We start from the raw sequence: 18593 nt of genomic DNA, 5'->3' as shown, positions 1-18593 counted from the left end.
GACCAGGTAGCAGGTATACCAACATCTTAACATCCTCATTTTGTTGTGTCATTTACAAACGCCGTCACGGGAATTTAGGCCACATTGCTATAACGACCCCACCCAGAGTAGGTGGTACTCCAGCGTAATGGAAAAAACACTGAAACCAAGTCGAGTCGAGCAGAGTGGGTACTAGTGAAAAAGGGCTATATGATACCCCAGTGAGATGGATTTGGGTTAGTGTGAATGAAAAATGTGTTTCATTTAAAGTCACAGACTTTAAATCTACCTTACCTTTAAATTTACCTTACCTTTAAAATTACCTTAATTTACCTTTCAAAACATTGTTTGAGATTATTATATGACTGAGTCCTGTGAGTCTGTGAAATTTCAGAATGAAATGTTCAAAACACAGACAGTCTACTGTGTGCATTTCAAACCTGACTTTAAAGTATAGCTAATCCTGTGCTCTATGGGTCTAAAACTTTAAAGAGGACAATGACGTACTACAAAAATACAATAATGTACTCAAAGTTGGCTCTGCTAAGTCAGAGTTGGAAATACAGAAACTAAATTAGTATATGCTACTATATGCTCTTATTCTCAGCTCTTAATAAATCTGCAATAATCGCTGTCCCAATCATGACATTTTTCACTGCACGATTATAAAATCAATCCCAAAAAAACAAAGTTACAAAGCAACATCTAACTGAGAATTTGTAAGAACAAACTTCCAGCAGATTAATGTGCGTTGTTAACAACATTATGAAAGAGGAAATTAACTGGAGTGTCAGTTGGCAGGTTCAGGTGCAGCAAATGGGAGGAGTGACTATGAGTTTCTTACACAAATTCATAGTTTGTTTAAGAAAATCTGCTGAAATCTGTTAGGTTCAAAGAGTTTCTTAACCTGGTGAGTGACACCGAGTTAAAGTTAACTCTCTTTCTCTCCCTCATGTCAGGATTAGCAAACTTGCAGTTGTTAGTTAAACCTGCTTCCTGGAATAGAACCCACATAATACTGACCTGAATATGATTCATCTTTTCACTCAGGTGTTGCAGTGGTTTGACTTCTGCTCAGTGTGAGCTCGACAACCAACACTCTATTATGACTAACAGCTGTCCCACATGTTCTAAGCTTTAAACTTTTAATCAGTATGAATTCTCATGTGCTTCTTTAAGTGTGTCGTCTGGCTAAAGGTTTTCCCACACCTGCTACAGCAATGTGGTTTCTCACCTGTGTGAATTCTTGCATGAGACTTCATTCCTGATTTCTGATTGAATTTTTTCCCACAAGTGCTACAAGAATACGGCTTCTCGCCTGTGTGAGTTCTTACATGAGTTTCCAATGCTGATTTCTGACTGAAACTTTTTCCACAGATCCCACAAGAAAATGGTTTCTCACCTGTGTGAAATCTCATGTGTTTTATGAGTCCTGATGAGTCAGCAAATCTTTTCCCACAAGTTTTACAAAAATACGGCTTCTCACCTGTGTGAATTCTTACATGACGTTGCAGCTCTGAATTCTGATTAAATCTTTTCCCACAGGTGATACAAGGATACGGCTTTTCACCTGTATGAATTCTCACATGACGCTCCAAATGAGACTTCTGAACAAATCTTTTCCCGCAAGTGATACAAAGATATGGCTTCTCGCCTGTGTAACGTCTTATATGATTATCCAATGCTGATTTGTGGCTGAATCTTTTCCCACAGGTGCTACAAGAATATGGTTTCTCACCTGTGTGAACTCTAAGATGTGCACTCAGGTGGGATTGGAAGTAAAATGCTTTTCCACATGTGTCACATTTTAGAGACTTTTCCCTTGTGTCAGCAAGTCTGAGACGTCTCCTCCTCTTTAGTGCTATATTTCTAGCTGATCCTGAGACTACATGCTTGCTTTCTACTTCAGGACAGCTGTGAGAAAGGAGCTGCTCACTGTTTGATTCCAGTTCACTGTGGTAACTTTCCTGATAAACAAGGGTGTCCATGAAGGCATCAGCCTCCTGCTTCAGTCCAAGCTGCTGTCCTTCCTGACTGCCGCAGAGTTCCTCCTGTTCATTTTTAATCTGTGGAGGCTCTGGGTCGTCTTGGTCCAGACTAGAGTTCCTCTCCTGGTTACAGACCTGCTGACCTCTGACAACCTTCTCCTCATCACAGACATGCTGCTGTTGGAGGTCTGAATGGACAAATGAAGAAAAAAATAGTAGAAAAACAAAAATTTGAGAAGATATAGTATAAGCTGAACCATTAGGAGAACTCTACATACTGAACATGTGGCTAATATTGAGCAGTGAAACTTAAAGTGAATGCACTGATTCAAATTGTTTTTTAGTTTTACACCCTTCAAAGATCAGCTTCGTGGATGTCTGTGATGCTGTATATGAAATATAAAGATGCTTGTGTGTTTTCTGTTAAATGAACGCGGATGTGTGGGTACAATTGTATCCTGCTAAGTAGAGGTGAGAATGACCACAGGCTTCATAATGCTATTTTTATTTACTTTTTGCAACATGAATATTGGATATTGCAATAACATGTATTACAGTTTAACACAGTTTTTCAACTGCGATGTATGTTCTCAAACCTTTTCAGTATCCGTTTTATTCCAAATAAACTCCTCTCACTACAGCTATTATTATTATTATTATTATTATTATTATTATTATTTTCTTTCAGCAAAATGAGATTGCCAAGATTACCAACACTGTTACTAAAAGCTGTTATAAATGCTGCCAGACAAAGTCTGTCTTCTATCAGTCTGTGATTGAATGGCGTCAAGTTGACAATTAACTGTGATATATCATTGAAAATCACATGCCTAATCACTGTCTATGCAGACAGCAATTCTTCTTATCCAGGGGAACACTAAGGCATCCTCAAGCCAGCTGTGAGATGTCATCTCTCCAGTGCGTCCTGGGTCTGCCCCAAGACCTCATTCTGGTGGGTCATGCCCAGCTCCTTTTGATGTGGAGGAGTAGCAGCGACTCTATACTAAGCCCCTCCTGGATGGCAAAACTCCTCACCCTATCTCTAGGAGAGAGGTCAGTGACCCTATGGAGAAAACTTATTTCTGCTTGCTTTTATTCGCAATCTCATCTTTTTTGTCAGTACCCAGAGCTCGTGACCATAGGTGAGGGAGGGACATAGAATGACTGTTTTACTGTACGTTCTGCATTTCTTTAGTCTCCCAATCTGTCAATCTCTCGCTTCCCTCATGAACAAGACCATGATATATGTATGAACTCTTCCACTTGGGCCAATAACTTGTGCTCACTCAGGCTGAGGACCATGGCCCCCAGATTTGGAGGTACTAATTTTCATTCTCACAATTTCACATTTGGTTGCGACCCACTCCAGTGACAGCTGGAGGCCACCATCTGATTAAGCCAACAGAACCCCATTATCTGCAAAAAGTGAGATTCTGAAGCGACCAAAGTGGAGGCCTTAAGCCAGCTGGCTATGCTTTTAAATTGTATCCATAATAATTCTGAACAGACTCGGTGACAAAGGGCAGCCCTGGTTTAGTCCAACATCTACCAGAAACGAGTCTGACTCATTACCAGGGGTGCAGATAACTGGTACGCATGTGTGACAAAAATTAAGAAAGCGTAGTGACACTTGTGTTACCAAGTGCCTTTGGCGTACTTGACCATGTCATTTAACCTTACACATTTTGCTTGTCACCACCTAAATGTCCAAAAAACAACAGACAATAAGTAGCTTCTTTGGTGTTTCGCCACCAGCTAAGAAATGCTAACCAGAGCCAGTGCTGAAGAAAATACTTTTTCAGAAAAGTTGCCACTGTGCACTAAAATGTGGTGAAAGATTTGCCTCTCTCATCTACATCTAAGAGACAAATCAGGTGCATTTTTAAAGGCCCAAAGAATTGTAACCATCCTTTATTTGACAAATGTGAAAAGGGCAAGGAGCACATGAATGTGGTGCGAGTCATTGCTAATAAACAAGCCATCCGAGAAGATATGTGCAGTTGCCCCCTTAACAGATGGCAAGACAAGCGAAATGACGAACAGAGGTAAGCCCTGTTTAATATTTTTCTCCTCGCTTCCACAAAGTTTAACACACACATCCTATGTCTTCATATCCTTCTTTATTGAAGCAGCTAGGTGTAAACGTCAGACGTGCATGTCATTCACTTGAAGGGGGCACACAGATCATGCAGAGCATTGCTCACACCATCAGCGGGGAGTTATGAGCCAAATTGGAGTCTGCTGAATTTGGATCTGAGGACATCACAAAAAACGAGAAGGAAATTGTTTACATTGTGTCCGTGTCCAACAACGGAGACTTTCTTGGACTGACTGCACTGGGTGCTGACCGAAAGACACAGGCCATAACAGATGATTTGTGAGACTTTTCCAGGACACAGGCTTGGATGACTGGACAACAAAGTTGGTCGTTGTGTGCACAGGCTGTCAACATGGGTATGTACAACAGCGTCGTGCTAAAACTCTGGCAACTTGCTGCAGTTGCACATACTGGAAAATTGCATAAAATCAGCTGAATACAACGTTCCTTACTGAGAGACATTTAATCGCTCTGTGGTCAAACTGCTGCAGTTTTTATGCAAAAAGGTGGAGCAAAATACAAAACTGCACTGAAGAAGCTGCGTGACAAAAATGGGATCCCCTTTGTGAAACTGGGCGAGTTTCATAATATCAGGTGGCCTGCATGGACGCATGAAACTGTTAAAAATATTATCAATTGTTAGCCATTAAAATGCAACTGGCTACGAGTGACAACAGTGATTTGTAGCATACATGCTTAACATTGGCAGCATTTTAAAGACCACAACCATTAGGTTTCAGAGGGAAAAGCGGATCATTGGAGAATGTAAGGATGAACTCATCGTGGCCATTGGACAGTTTATCCTTCTGCTTGATAGTGATAGGCCACTATAGGGCACACACTGTTTCTAATGCTCATGCTGACAGACACAAGCAAAGTTACCCGGGGGTAAATCAGATACGACTTCCTCAAGTCATGCAATCATTTCTTAGTATTTGATCCTTCAACATGGCCTTAAGAAAGCAAGTACTCCACAGTTTCAGAAACACAACAGTTTGCAGGATTCTCAAGAAATACGAGGTCACCTTGCAGCTTGACAAAGACACTACTGTAACAGAATGGATGTGATTAAGGCAGGCAGGGAAACGCATGGGAGCCTCTTCTGTGTATGACTTGGTCCATCTCTTGGTCCTTACCTGAGTAGATCACTTGAAAAGTTATCTGCACCCCTGTTTATTACCAGCTAACAGGTGTGCAGGTCCCGTACAGCTTCTAACACGGGCCATTCATCCATATTCCTGAAGCAACCCCCTCAGGACTTTGAGCCGAGTCCCCTCAAGTGGTGCTTATTGACGACGACTCATTCAGACTGACTGCAACATGTTGGCAATCTGTCTGGAGAGTGTCTCTAAGCAAGAACACAGCTTTTACTTGCAAGGGTCCTACAACCTGTGTGAGAGTGACTGCAGTTAGCGCATGTTCAAGGTTTTCTGCATGTTCCAAAAACATCACATCTCTTTGTTTTTTCATTGATTTTTAGGAACGATGTACATCTCAACTTTGTTTCTGAAGATGCCTGAAAACAAGGAGTAAAGGCAACGTTACCCCAGTTGGGGCAGGGATAGCTACTCAGCTACCCCTTAGCTACCCTTGAGTAAGGTACCGTCTCTACAAATCCTTGATTCGCTGAGTGAACGGGTTAAATGCCGAGGACTAAACAATTTCCTACAGGATTAATACAGTATACATTAGGGGTGGGGGAAAAAATCGATACTGTGTAGTATCGTGATATTTTGTTTGCTAATAATGTATCGATACAGGGACAGCAGAAATCGATATGTTGTTACAAAAAAGGTTTTTGTGCTCTGACTTCAGAGCATGTTGATCCTTTTTCTGAGCAAGAATCCTGACATTCCTTACTGTCCAAATGTGTTTAACTTTTTTTTTGGCAGCAATAAACATGACAGTTTACTTATTTTAATTTAAGACATGTTTTATTTTAATTAAGTTTAAAACTTTTTTATTTAATGTAAAATTATATTTTGTTTTAATTTACTTTCAAATTCTTCAGTTGCTGAATGGGCTGCATAGTTTTCATAAATTGCATAGTTCAGAATAGCTATAATTGTACCAGATGGTTGCATTCAGTTAAGTTGGACTAGACTGTAATACAAACCGTTCAGTTTGTCAACAATAAAACTGACTGAAATGAGAGAAAGACTGAGTGTGAGACTTTGATATTAGATAAAATGAATATTGATAAAGTTTACCTTTATGTACAGAATCTGAATATCGCAAAATATTTTTAAAAATTGCAATAATATCGTACCGTGCGTTAAGTATTGTGATAATATCGTATCGTGGGATGTGTGGTGATTCCCACCTCTAGTATACATAGATTTAGAAAAGTAACAACCCTCTCTTGCCAAACAATGTTAGCTCATTATGTTTTTTGCCTTAAAAAAACAAAGTGGATGAAATAAAAATTGATTTCAACTAAATAGAGACAAAACTGAGATTCTCCTGTTTGGAAACAAAGATCCATGATTACAACTTAATTCACATCTTGAATCTATAGGGCACTGAAGACCTCAACCTGGTTGGAAAATTTTGGTGAAATCATAGATGAGGAATTTAGTTTCACTGACTGTATCACAAGGCTGTATCATGGATATAATTTCTGTCTTTTTTCTGTTGTTTTTGGTTTTAATTTAATCTTGTAAACCAACTTGAATAACTTATTTGTATTTGAGAGGTAATATACAAATACATTTCCCATAACAGAAAGAGATACATTCATGCCGCTTATTAAAGTTGGACCTTGAGGAAGAAAGGATGCCCAGGTATAAAATCTTCATGCAGAAGAGATAAGTGGTCCTTCCCAGTTCAAAAGACTGGATCTAAGGCTACGTTCACACTGCAGGTCTTAATGCTCAATTCCGATTTTTTGATCAAATCCGATTTTTTTGTCTGCTTGTTCACGCTAAAAAAAAAAAAAGTGACATCAAACACGCTCTAGTGTGAACCCTCAAAGCGGCCAGCATGCGCAAAAGAAGACGTCACACACAACACGCTCTGTTTAGACCCAGAGCAAAAGTATTGTTTGGCTGTTTCGGACTTTACGTTTCCCAATTTTGCTTTAAATTATAAAGTTATTGTGTTATTTACATATCGCCTAATAATAATAATAATAATAATAATAATAATAATAATAATAATAATAATGGATACTTTATTGATCCCCATGGGGAAATTACTTGTTTTTTCTCTGCATTTGACCCATTCACTCAGTGAAGCAGTGGGCAGCCCACTAAGCAGGCGCCCGGGGAGCAGTGTGTAGGGACGGTACCTTGCTCAGGGGTACCTCAGGGTAGCCGTTAAGTGGATTCGAACCGCCGACCTTCCGATCATGGGGCGACCACTTTACCTACTGAGCTATCCCTGCCCCCTCAATGATCCTTATTGCTGTTTTAGAGGAGCGGTGCTTCAAAGGATAGTTGCAGATTTCTGTCAGAATCTGCAGATTATACAGTACAAATAAAATGTTCACGTTTCTCCAACATTGTCTTCCCAACAGTTTCTCTGGATGGGCAGGAAGCGTTCACAATGTCTTCTCCGGTGCTGATAATTGGTATCTGTCTCGTGTCAGTGACGTACAAGACGGATTTCATGCGACATGACCGTTCAAACAGCAGTCGCTTTCTAAAACATCAGATACGTATCGGATTCACAGCCACATATGAAAGTGACCCAGATCTAGGGTTGCAAAATTCCCGGAATTTTCAAAGATGGAATCTTTCCATGGGAATTAACGGGAATTTATGGGAATTAACAGGAATTAATGGGAATAAAGTGGGAATTTTCAAAATTGAAGGTTGGCTCTTCTTAGGGAACTTAAATATAGTTGAGGAAAGTATATTTTAGCATAATATTGACAAAAACAAACAAATGCAATTCAAATACACTTGAATATCCATGCCATTCCTTAATCACATGTACAGAGCACAAGCTTGCTGCATGGCTATTGAGAAGCAGAGTGAAGCTGACCCCCCACCCACTTGAAACGTAAAGGCAAATAGGCGGAGCGGTTAGTGCTACGTTTGTGCAGATTTGTGCAGGTAAAATTAGCGTTTGTGCTGCTACGGTTTCCGAGATATTAAACTTTATTTTATAGGTCATTCAAAGGTCACCATCCCCCCAGACTGCTCCAAAACGGGCCAAAATGGTCTACTTTTTTAGTGCTACGTTTGTGCTGATTTGTGCAGGTAAAATTAGCGTTTGTGCTGCTGCAGTATCTGAGATATTAAAAGTTATATTTTTTGCTGATGACATCACCATCCCCCCAGACTGCTCCAAAACAAACCAAAATGGTCTACTTTTTTAGTGCTACGTTTGTGCAGATTTGTGCAGGTAAAATTAGCGTTTGTGCTGCTACGGTTTCCGAGATATTAAACTTTATTTTATAGGTCATTCAAAGGTCACCATCCCCCCAGACTGCTCCAAAACAAACCAAAATGGTCTACTTTTTTAGTGCTACGTTTGTGCAGATTTGTGCAGGTAAAATTAGCGTTTGTGCTGCTACGGTTTCCGAGATATTAAACTTTATTTTATAGGTCATTCAAAGGTCACCATCCCCCCAGACTGCTCCAAAACGGGCCAAAATGGTCTACTTTTTTAGTGCTACGTTTGTGCTGGTTTGTGCAGGTAAAATTAGCGTTTGTGCTGCTTCTGTTTTAAAGATATTAATGAAAATGTAAAGGTCAACCAGCCCCCCCACATTACCCAAATCCAACAAAAGTGGTATCAAACGTTTGTGCTACGTTTGTGCTGGTTTGTGCTGCAAAGATTTTCGTTTGTGCTGCTATCATTTTAAAGATATTAATAACAATTTCTAGAGGTCATCAGAGGTCAACCAGCCCCCCCACATTAATTAAATCAAACAAAATGGGTGTCAATCAACTGTGCTACGTTTGTGCTGGTTTGTGCTGCTAAAATTTTCATTTGTGCTGCTTCTGTTTTAAAGATATTAATGAAAATGTAAAGGTCAAAAGGTCAACCAGCCCCCCCACATTACCCAAATCCAACAAAAGTGGTATCAAACGTTTGTGCTACATTTGTGCTGGTTTGTGCTGCAAAAATGTTTGTTTGTGCTGCTAACATTTTAAAATGTTTAATAAAATAACGTCTTGATGCGTGCTTAATCATCCAGGTAAGTAAATCCCAAAAGGTTGATTCTGTTCATCTGGACATTTTCAGTTGGAGAAACGTTTCGTCACTCATCCAAGTGACTTCTTCAGTCTCAGCTGACTGCAGGTTTCCCCAACCTTATAAACACCCGTGAGTGAAGTTGCCCCCCCTACCTTCTTCAAATCGAACAAAATTGATGTCAAACATTTGTCCTGCAAATTATTTTGTTTGTGCAGGTTATGTTTCCCTAATTTTATAAACAGTACATGTACAGTGAGAGAGAGATGTTACATCTGTCTTCACTTGCATCCCAGTCATAGAAGCGTTGGAGGTCGTTCATAAGAGATTACAGGATCATCCCAACCTCAGCAACAGGACCACTCTCAGCACTGATCAGTTGTGTTTGCTTTTGGAACTGTCTTAATTCCACCTATTTTGCATAAGGGTCAGTACAGGCAGAAATCTAGGTGTGCCATGGGTTCCCACAGGCCCCTGGTCAAAGTCACCAAACCAGTTCGTAAGCAGGTACAGGTGTGGCCAGAAGGGTCCTCAGAGGCACTGCTTTTCCACCACAGGCCGCCACACACGACAACACCACAGACTTTCAGGAATATACAGAAACTGTCACTGCCTACATCCCAAAATGCATCGATGATGTCACAGAGACCAGGACTATCACTGTCTGGGCCAATCAGAAACCATGGCTCACAGGTCAGGTTTAAATGCTCCTAAAGTTGAAAAATGCAAGCCTTCAGAGCCGGGAATTAGGTGAGTCTAAGAACAGCAAGGGCAAACCTGTCACGTGGCATCAGCTACAGCAAAGCTTCAGCGACAGCAGAGATACTTGGAGGCAGTGGCAAGGAATACAAACCATCACAGACTACAAGCCCACTCTACAGACCGTGGTGACACAATCCCCAGACAGTGTGTGGAGATCCCTCCACCATCATTACTGAACCCAAGAAGTCATCTATCTCCTGCTTTAAGGACTACCGTCCTGTCAAACTCACCTCCATCATTATTAAGTTAAGTGCTTTGAACGGTTAGTCATGCATCAAATCAAATTATTGCTTTCCCCCAACCTGGATCCATTTCAGTTCGCATACCGGTCAAAACGCTCAACCGATGATGGAATTTCAACTGCCCCTCACTCAGCCCTCACACATCTGAACACTAGAGACTCATATGTCAGAGTGCTGTTCATAGACTTCAGTTCAGCATTCAACACCATCATTCCCCAGCAACTCATTCACAAACTGGATCTGCTGGGGATCAGCACCTTGCTGTATAACGGGCTGCTAGATTTCTTGACAGGAAGACAGCAGACAGTACGGGTCAACAGCAACACCTCCAGCCCAAGAACACGGAATACGGGGGCTACCCAAGGATGTGTGTTGAGCTCCCTTCTCTTCACTCTGCTGACCCACGACGAGATCTAATACAGGGGTGAAGTTAACCATCTGCCAGAGTGGTACAGCAACAACAACCTGTCCCTGAATGTGGAGAAGACCAACAGTGACTCTACTTCCTCTGCAAACTGAGAAGCACAAGAGATTCAACCCCCATTATGAGCACCTTTTACAGAGGCACAGTTGAGAGTATCCTCACCAGCTGCATCACTGGTGTGGTATGACTCCTGCATTGGGTTCTGCAGGAAAAAATGACAACGGGTAGTGAGAGCAGCCGAGAGCATTGTGGGGACCTCTCTTGCCTCCCTCCCCAGGAGATCTACTGCACCTGCCTCATCTGGAAGGTCGTCTCCATTACAGGTGACTCCACTCATCCCTTCAACAGCGTCTTCAGTTTGCTGCCATCAGGAAGGATACTGAAGAGCCTCCGGGGCAGAACCAGCAGACTGAGAGACAGCTTCGTCCATCGGGCTGTCAGGATGCTGACCATCTCTGGATCGAGAAGGGGGGCCCAAGGGTACATCTTTCGCCATCCTACAATGCTGTGATTGTAGCCATTCCCCACTTTCTGTGAATGGTACTCATGGCCATTGATCAATAGGCTTTGATTAGTTGTCATTGATCAATGGTCATAAGAATTTGCATACTAACAATCATGGAATTAACCCCCCGGCACATTGTTCATTCAGTGGCGCTAGTTTCCTTCACTATGCAAATGTACTGTTTATATGGTTGGGGAAACCTACAGTCAGCTGAGACTGAAGAAGTCACTTGGATGAGTGACGAAACGTTTCTCCAACTGAAAATGTCCAGATGAACAGAATCAACCTTTTGGGATTTACTTACCTGGATGATTAAGCACCCATCAAGACGTTATTTTATTAAACATTTTAAAATGTTAGCAGCACAAACAAACATTTTTGCAGCACAAACCAGCACAAACGTTTGACATCCATTTTGTTTGATTCCATTAATATGGGGGGGCTGGTTGACCTCTAGAAATTTTTGTTAATATCTTTAAAATAATAACGGCACAAACAAAAATTTCTGCAGCACAAACCAGCACAAATGTAGCACAAACGTTTGATACCACTTTTGTTGGATTTGGGTAATGTGGGGGGGCTGGTTGACCTTTTGACCTTTACATTTTCATTAATATCTTTAAAACAGAAGCAGCACAAACGAAAATTTTAGCAGCACAAACCAGCACAAACGTAGCACAGTTGATTGACACCCATTTTGTTTGATTTAATTAATGTGGGGGGGCTGGTTGACCTCTGATGACCTCTAGAAATTGTTATTAATATCTTTAAAATGATAGCAGCACAAACGAAAATCTTTGCAGCACAAACCAGCACAAACGTAGCACAAACGTTTGATACCACTTTTGTTGGATTTGGGTAATGTGGGGGGGCTGGTTGACCTTTACATTTTCATTAATATCTTTAAAACAGAAGCAGCACAAACGCTAATTTTACCTGCACAAACCAGCACAAACGTAGCACTAAAAAAGTAGACCATTTTGGCCCGTTTTGGAGCAGTCTGGGGGGATGGTGACCTTTGAATGACCTATAAAATAAAGTTTAATATCTCGGAAACCGTAGCAGCACAAACGCTAATTTTACCTGCACAAATCTGCACAAACGTAGCACTAAAAAAGTAGACCATTTTGGTTTGTTTTGGAGCAGTCTGGGGGGATGGTGACCTTTGAATGACCTATAAAATAAAGTTTAATATCTCGGAAACCGTAGCAGCACAAACGCTAATTTTACCTGCACAAATCTGCACAAACGTAGCACTAAAAAAGTAGACCATTTTGGTTTGTTTTGGAGCAGTCTGGGGGGATGGTGATGTCATCAGCAAAAAATATAACTTTTAATATCTCAGATACTGTAGCAGCACAAACGCTAATTTTACCTGCACAAATCAGCACAAACGTAGCACTAAAAAAGTAGACCATTTTGGCCCGTTTTGGAGCAGTCTGGGGGGATGGTGATGTCATCAGCAAAAAATATAACTTTTAATATCTCAGATACTGCAGCAGCACAAACGCTAATTTTACCTGCACAAATCAGCACAAACGTAGCACTAAAAAAGTAGACCATTTTGGCCCGTTTTGGAGCAGTCTGGGGGGATGGTGACCTTTGAATGACCTATAAAATAAAGTTTAATATCTCGGAAACCGTAGCAGCACAAACGCTAATTTTACCTGCACAAATCTGCACAAACATAGCACTAACCGCTCCGCCTATTTGCCTTTACGTTTCAAGTGGGTGGGGGGTCAGCTTCACTCTGCTCTATTGAGACCACCTACTGGCACTGTGCATGCCTCCATCACATGTACACATGGACCACACTTTTGAGCCTGAAGGACAAAGAGTATTAAAGGCACACATTTGAGCCTGTGGACTTAACAAGTGAGGTAAGTTTTGATGATATTATGGGAAAATATATTCATTAAATGTTTAAATTGTGAATATCACATAAAATGTATTAATCTGGTAGATAGCAATCTGATAAGATGCTAAATAAAATGCTAGCATCTAATAAGATGCTAAATAAAATGCTAGCATCTGTTAGATGCTAAATAAAATGCTAGCATCTGTTAGATGCTAAATAAAATGCCAGCATCTGTTAGATGCTAAATAAAATGCCAGCATCTGTTAGATGCTAAATAAAGTGCTAGCATCTGTTAGATGCTAAATAAGCCATAGCTAGTATAACATAAAGAAGATGCTAGCTTCCTCATTTGGTTGTTTTGTTTTGAAGATCATTCCAGTTGTTTAGCTAGCCTTACTATTTATATCTGTTTATTATCATATTGCAATTGTATTATTACGATCTCTTGCATTGCATTAGCATTTTTACAAGCTCTTGTTTTATTTTACAGAAAAATGCCACGTGCGCTATCTGATGTGTGGAGACATTTTACACCAGCTAATGTACAAGGGAAATCTGTATATATGTGTAAGTATTGTGATAAGACGTACGTGAAGAATGCCACAAAAATGCAGCAGCACATTGCAAAGTGCAAAAAAATTCCTCAAGGCCCAACACATGCAGCAGCCAGGAGTTCCACTCAAGGGGAAAATGAATCTGTTTCAGCTGTATCAGAGTCAGATACCCACTCATCAGCTCCTGGTCCCTCTGGCATCAGAGGATTCTTTGATTTTATGGATGACACTAGCCAGAAAAACGCAGATGAGTGTTTCGCTCGTGCAATCTATGCAGCTGGCTCACCCCTGATGCTGACATCCAATGTGTACTGGAAGAGATTTTTGAATGTTCTCCGACCAGCATACATTCCCCCAACCAGACATGCATTGTCTACTCATCTACTGGATGAAGAGTTCAGTCGAGTTCAAGCAAAGGTGAAACAGACCATTGACCAAGCTGACTGTATTTCAGTCATCTCTGATGGATGGTCCAATATCAGGGGACAAGGAATTATTAACTACATAATCACCACTCCTCAGCCTGTGTTCTACAAGAGTGTAGACACAAAGGAAAACAGACACACAGGCCAATACATTGCAGATGAGCTAAAAGTGATCATCAATGACCTTGGACCAGATAAGGTTTTTGCACTGGTCACTGACAATGCAGCCAACATGAAGGTTGCCTGGGCACATGTGGAGGAGACCTACCCTCATATAACTACTATTGGCTGTGCAGCCCATACACTAAACCTTCTCCTAAAAGACATAATGGCACTAAAAACAATGGACACTCTGAATAAGAGAGTGAAGCAAGTTCTGAAATATGTTAAAGGCAAACAAGTAACTTCCGCTACATTTCTGTCAAAGCAAAAGTTAAAGAACAAGAGTACTACACTGAAGCTTCCCAGCATAACGCGATGGGGTGGTGTTGTTATCATGTTTGACAGCCTTCTGAAGGGAAAGGAGTCTCTGCAAGAGATGGCCATATCCCAGTCTGTAGGCATCGACAGTGACATCAAGAAGGTCATCTTGGATGACGTGTTCTGGGTATCTAGAGTATCTAGCAGTCAGAAAATCCTCAAACCTATTGCAGCAGCAATAGCGAAGATAGAGGGGGATGGTGCCATCTTGTCAGATGTCCAGTGCCTTTTTGCAGAACTCAAAGAAGAAATCCAGACAATTCTGCCCACTTCCCTACTACTGAAAGCAGAGGAAACGGCTGTGGTCAAGTCATTGGAACAGCGGAGGGAGTTCTGCATGAAGCCAGTGCATGCAGCAGCATACATGCTGGACCCCAAATATGACAAGGGCATACTTTCTGGGGAAGAGATCAACGGTGCCTATGCGGTCATTACAGCCATGTCTGACCACCTGGGTCTCGATAAAGGCAAAGTTCTAGGCAGTTTGGCAAAGTATCGAACAAAGCAAGGCCTTTGGAAAGGGGATGGAATATGGCAGTCATGCCAGCACATATCTGCAGCCACCTGGTGGAAGGGACTATGTGAATCTGAGGCCCTTGCACCTGTAGCCTCCATTCTCCTCCAAATCCCACCATCATCAGCTGCCTCCGAGCACAACTGGTCACTGTTTGGGAACACCCACACAAAGGTTCGCAACAGGCTCACAAATGTGAGAGTGGAAAAGCTGGTCGGCATTCGGGCAAACCTACGGCTCTTTGAGCCTGACACAGAGCCATCCTCAACAAGGCTGGAAAGTGACACTGAAGAGGAAGACTCAGAGTTGGATGCTGAGGAAGTGAACATGTTGTTGGATGATGATGAGGTCCAGGAAGAGTCTATTGACTGAGCAAAAATGAGAAAAGAGGATTGCTTGAAGGAAGATTTGCATGTTTAATGGGACGTTTTGGAGGATAAGTGGCATTTTTCATTTAACCTTTTGAATGGGACTTTGTGGAGATTTTTGGACAGGGGGCATTTTTGAATGAGCGGGGTTAGGGGATGGTAATATTGAACTCAACATTTCTGTTTTTATTCATCCATGAAACAAGTTATTGAAACGTGTTCTATTCTACTGTACTTACAAATAAATCTGTTGAAATATCTGTTGAAAACATTTTGCATGGAGGTTTTCTTATGATTTCTGTTTATATTTATGCTTGGAAATAATATATTCCCAGTTAGTTCTCCTAAATTCCCATTAATTTCCATAATTCCCATTATTTCCATGGACAGTTTCCAATATGGAATATTTCCAAAATTCCCAAGCTTAACTTACCATGGAAATTTACCGGAAACTTTTCGGAAATTTACCGGAAATTTTCCGCCCCTTTGCAACCCTACCCAGATCGGATTTGAAAATATGATTGGATATGGGTCACAGAGGGTCAGAAAAGTCGGATTTGATGTGCTTTCGCCTGCAGTGTGAACGTAGCCATAGAGTTCACAGTTGGTAATTCCAGCAGAGACACCAGGGGCATCTGTTTAAAATGTGCTAAACAAATAAATTTCCCTTAACAGAAAGAGATGCATTCATGCTGCTTATTACAGTTGGACCTTCAATTCTTCCTGTGCCTCTAAAAATAAATGTAACTTTAAACTCCAATTAGGATCCTACATGACTCATATTCATTGTTATTACGACAATCAGTTTTACATACCTATTCTGTGTAACTTTATCTCAGGTTTGCAGATGGTCCCCAGCAGTCTAATCTGCTCTTCCCTGGACCAGACGATAATGCCTTCATCTTGCTTCAGTCCAAGCTGCTCTCCCTCCTGACTGCTGCAGAGCTCCTCCTGTTCCTCTTTAATCTGTGGAGGCTCTGGGTCCTCCTGGTCCAGACTGGAGTTCCTCCCCTCCTCTTCATTGCAGTCACGTTGTCGTGGGAAGTCTTAAGCAACAAAGAAGTACAGAGTCAAGGTCACAACTGTGATGAGTTTTCACAAATATTTTACAAATGTGTGTCAAAGCCTGAATAAATAGTGATAATTTAAACACACATTTTTACAGAGACAGTGAGCCAGGGCTCTAGACTAACTTTTTGCCATCGGCGCAGCAGTGCATCTTTAAAAACTTAGGCGCACTGGCACAAAAGTTAGGCGCACTCAAATTTTTCAACCACTTAACACCGCAGTTTTACATGTGCACTTTTTTGGGGGGGAAGTTGCAGTCCATACAGACAATATTCATTTCTAAATTATTAACTAACAATCTTGTACTTAAAGTGCTTTGGCAATATTGTAGAAAATGTTAAACTTAATCATCATCTTGGCCTCCTCTGACGACCTGTTTGTTGCTGTCTAATGCTGAAAGGCAGTGGGGAGAGTGGACACTTGGGCAGTGCATTTTTTGCAGCATATAATGTGCTTTCTGGATACACTGTGCTTTTTCAGCGTTCAAAGACAGATGGCACCATGTCAGAGCTGGCTATGAACTTCAGATGGATCAGGCCTTAACTTAACAAAAAAGTTATCAATAGTTCTTTTCATCTTTTCTTATTACCCACAGCTACATCCCCTTCTTTCGGGCCTCACTAGGGCTGCGTATCATCACTGATTTCTATAATCCATTCGATTCAGGTTCTCAAAGTCCTGATTTGATTCAATTTAGCCTCAGACAGTCAGAAATATTATAATTCTTATCATTTATCAGTACGGATACATGTGACTTCATCAGAATTGTGAACATCACAGCAGATGCTTTTGTGTCAAAGTAACTGAGAATAAAACACAGAAAAACATGAAGGAGATTTTTCTGGCCTGGCTTTTTATAGCAGATAACCTTAAAAATATTCTATAATTTTGCATAATTTTAAGAAGTTTAAATTTCTTCTGTATTGAACAGCAAAAATTAGGCTTTAAGTGATCGCACCACTGAAAATTTTGGTCGCATTTGCGACCACATTGCTCGCACTCTAGAGCCCTGTGAGCTCAGATCACACCATCACTGGTGTCACAGTTGTGTCAATCAGATTAAATAAAATGTGTAAATATTGAAAAAATATATAGTCGTGTGGTTTCTAGTCAATATGATATCAAGTTTGATTCAACAAGAAGAGGTTTTAATTCACAACGGTGACCATGAACATGCACCAGTCCAACATAGTCCATCACTGGACACTGAACCACAGCACTGATAAATACCCAGTTTAACATCTTCTAGTAAAGCCACTGTATCTTCAATCGGACCCTGAGCACTTGTTTTCACTTAGGAGACACATTTAGACATCATACTTTGCTTCAGTGATTGTTTTCTTGCTTTTGCTGCAGATGTAAAGACATTATTTATAGAAGTATTTGTAACATGGACAGATTTTGTTCTGATACTTTGGAGAGTCTGTCACTGTGTGTGTTCACTTTGAGGCTGTTATAAAAAATAAATGGAATAAACAGTTGGTGTGGACGCTCATCTTCATCAATGTTAGTCAGCAGACAGTTTTCACACTGTCTCATTAAGAGTGTGTGTGCTCTTCCTCAACTATCACCGTTTGCTCCTCTGAATTCATCACCAAAGTAACAGCTGCCTGCTCTCAGCTAACATCAGCTTAGAGAAATCCTGGAGATGCTGATAAACTTTCAGATTTATCACCAATCAACTAAATACCGAAGAATCTGAGCTTGAACAGCACAGAGTTAAAAACATGTCCATACCTATGATGTGTGAGTTTCTGTCGGGTTTCCGGCTGATATCCAGCAGTCTGTGCTGACGGTTGATCTCCTCCTCATACTGGACGATGGTTTTTTGAACCTCTGAGAAGATTTCTTCACAAACAGCAGTTAGTCTCTCCCTGATGAACTCTCTCAGATACTGAGCTGAACTCATCGCTGCTTCCGCTGAGGCTGAGCGGATCGATACAAGCATCGACACCGGTATCAGATGGATATTAACGTCATAAGATCAGTACTTTAGTTTGTGTTTTTCCTCTAAGTTCAATCAGCTTTATCAAACAGCGGCCATGTTGCGGACGTACTTCTCGCTCCACCCAGGTCCGCCGTGAGTTTGCGCTCGTGCGTCACGTGACTCAGGGAGCCACGCCGATTTGTTGAATGGTAATGCCGCGTTCCAGATGCCTCGGATCTCGGGAGTTACGTCACTC

At 41.2% G+C, this 18593-nt stretch overlaps 1 protein-coding gene across 1 annotated transcript; it reads right to left on the bottom strand.

Annotated features, from left to right (window-relative positions):
• Positions 1-1100: 1100 nt before the first annotated feature.
• On the bottom strand, positions 1101-18449 carry LOC146606935 (uncharacterized). Its single transcript, XM_085349191.1, has 3 exons — positions 18148-18449; positions 16158-16388; positions 1101-2155 (listed from the first exon to the last, which is right to left on the bottom strand). Exons 1-3 carry the CDS (start codon positions 18356-18358, stop codon positions 1125-1127), a joined length of 1473 nt encoding a protein of 490 aa, XP_085205317.1. The 5' UTR covers positions 18359-18449; the 3' UTR covers positions 1101-1124.
• Positions 18450-18593: the final 144 nt, after the last annotated feature.

The sequence above is a fragment of the Diplotaxodon limnothrissa genome, unplaced genomic scaffold, assembly GCF_057381915.1.
Source record: "Diplotaxodon limnothrissa isolate DT_005_m unplaced genomic scaffold, D_limnothrissa_male_GT1.1 unmapped_scaffold_2, whole genome shotgun sequence".
Taxonomy (NCBI): domain Eukaryota; kingdom Metazoa; phylum Chordata; class Actinopteri; order Cichliformes; family Cichlidae; genus Diplotaxodon; species Diplotaxodon limnothrissa.
Note: the sequence above shows the minus strand (reverse complement) of the source record. Positions and strands in the feature narration are given on the sequence as shown.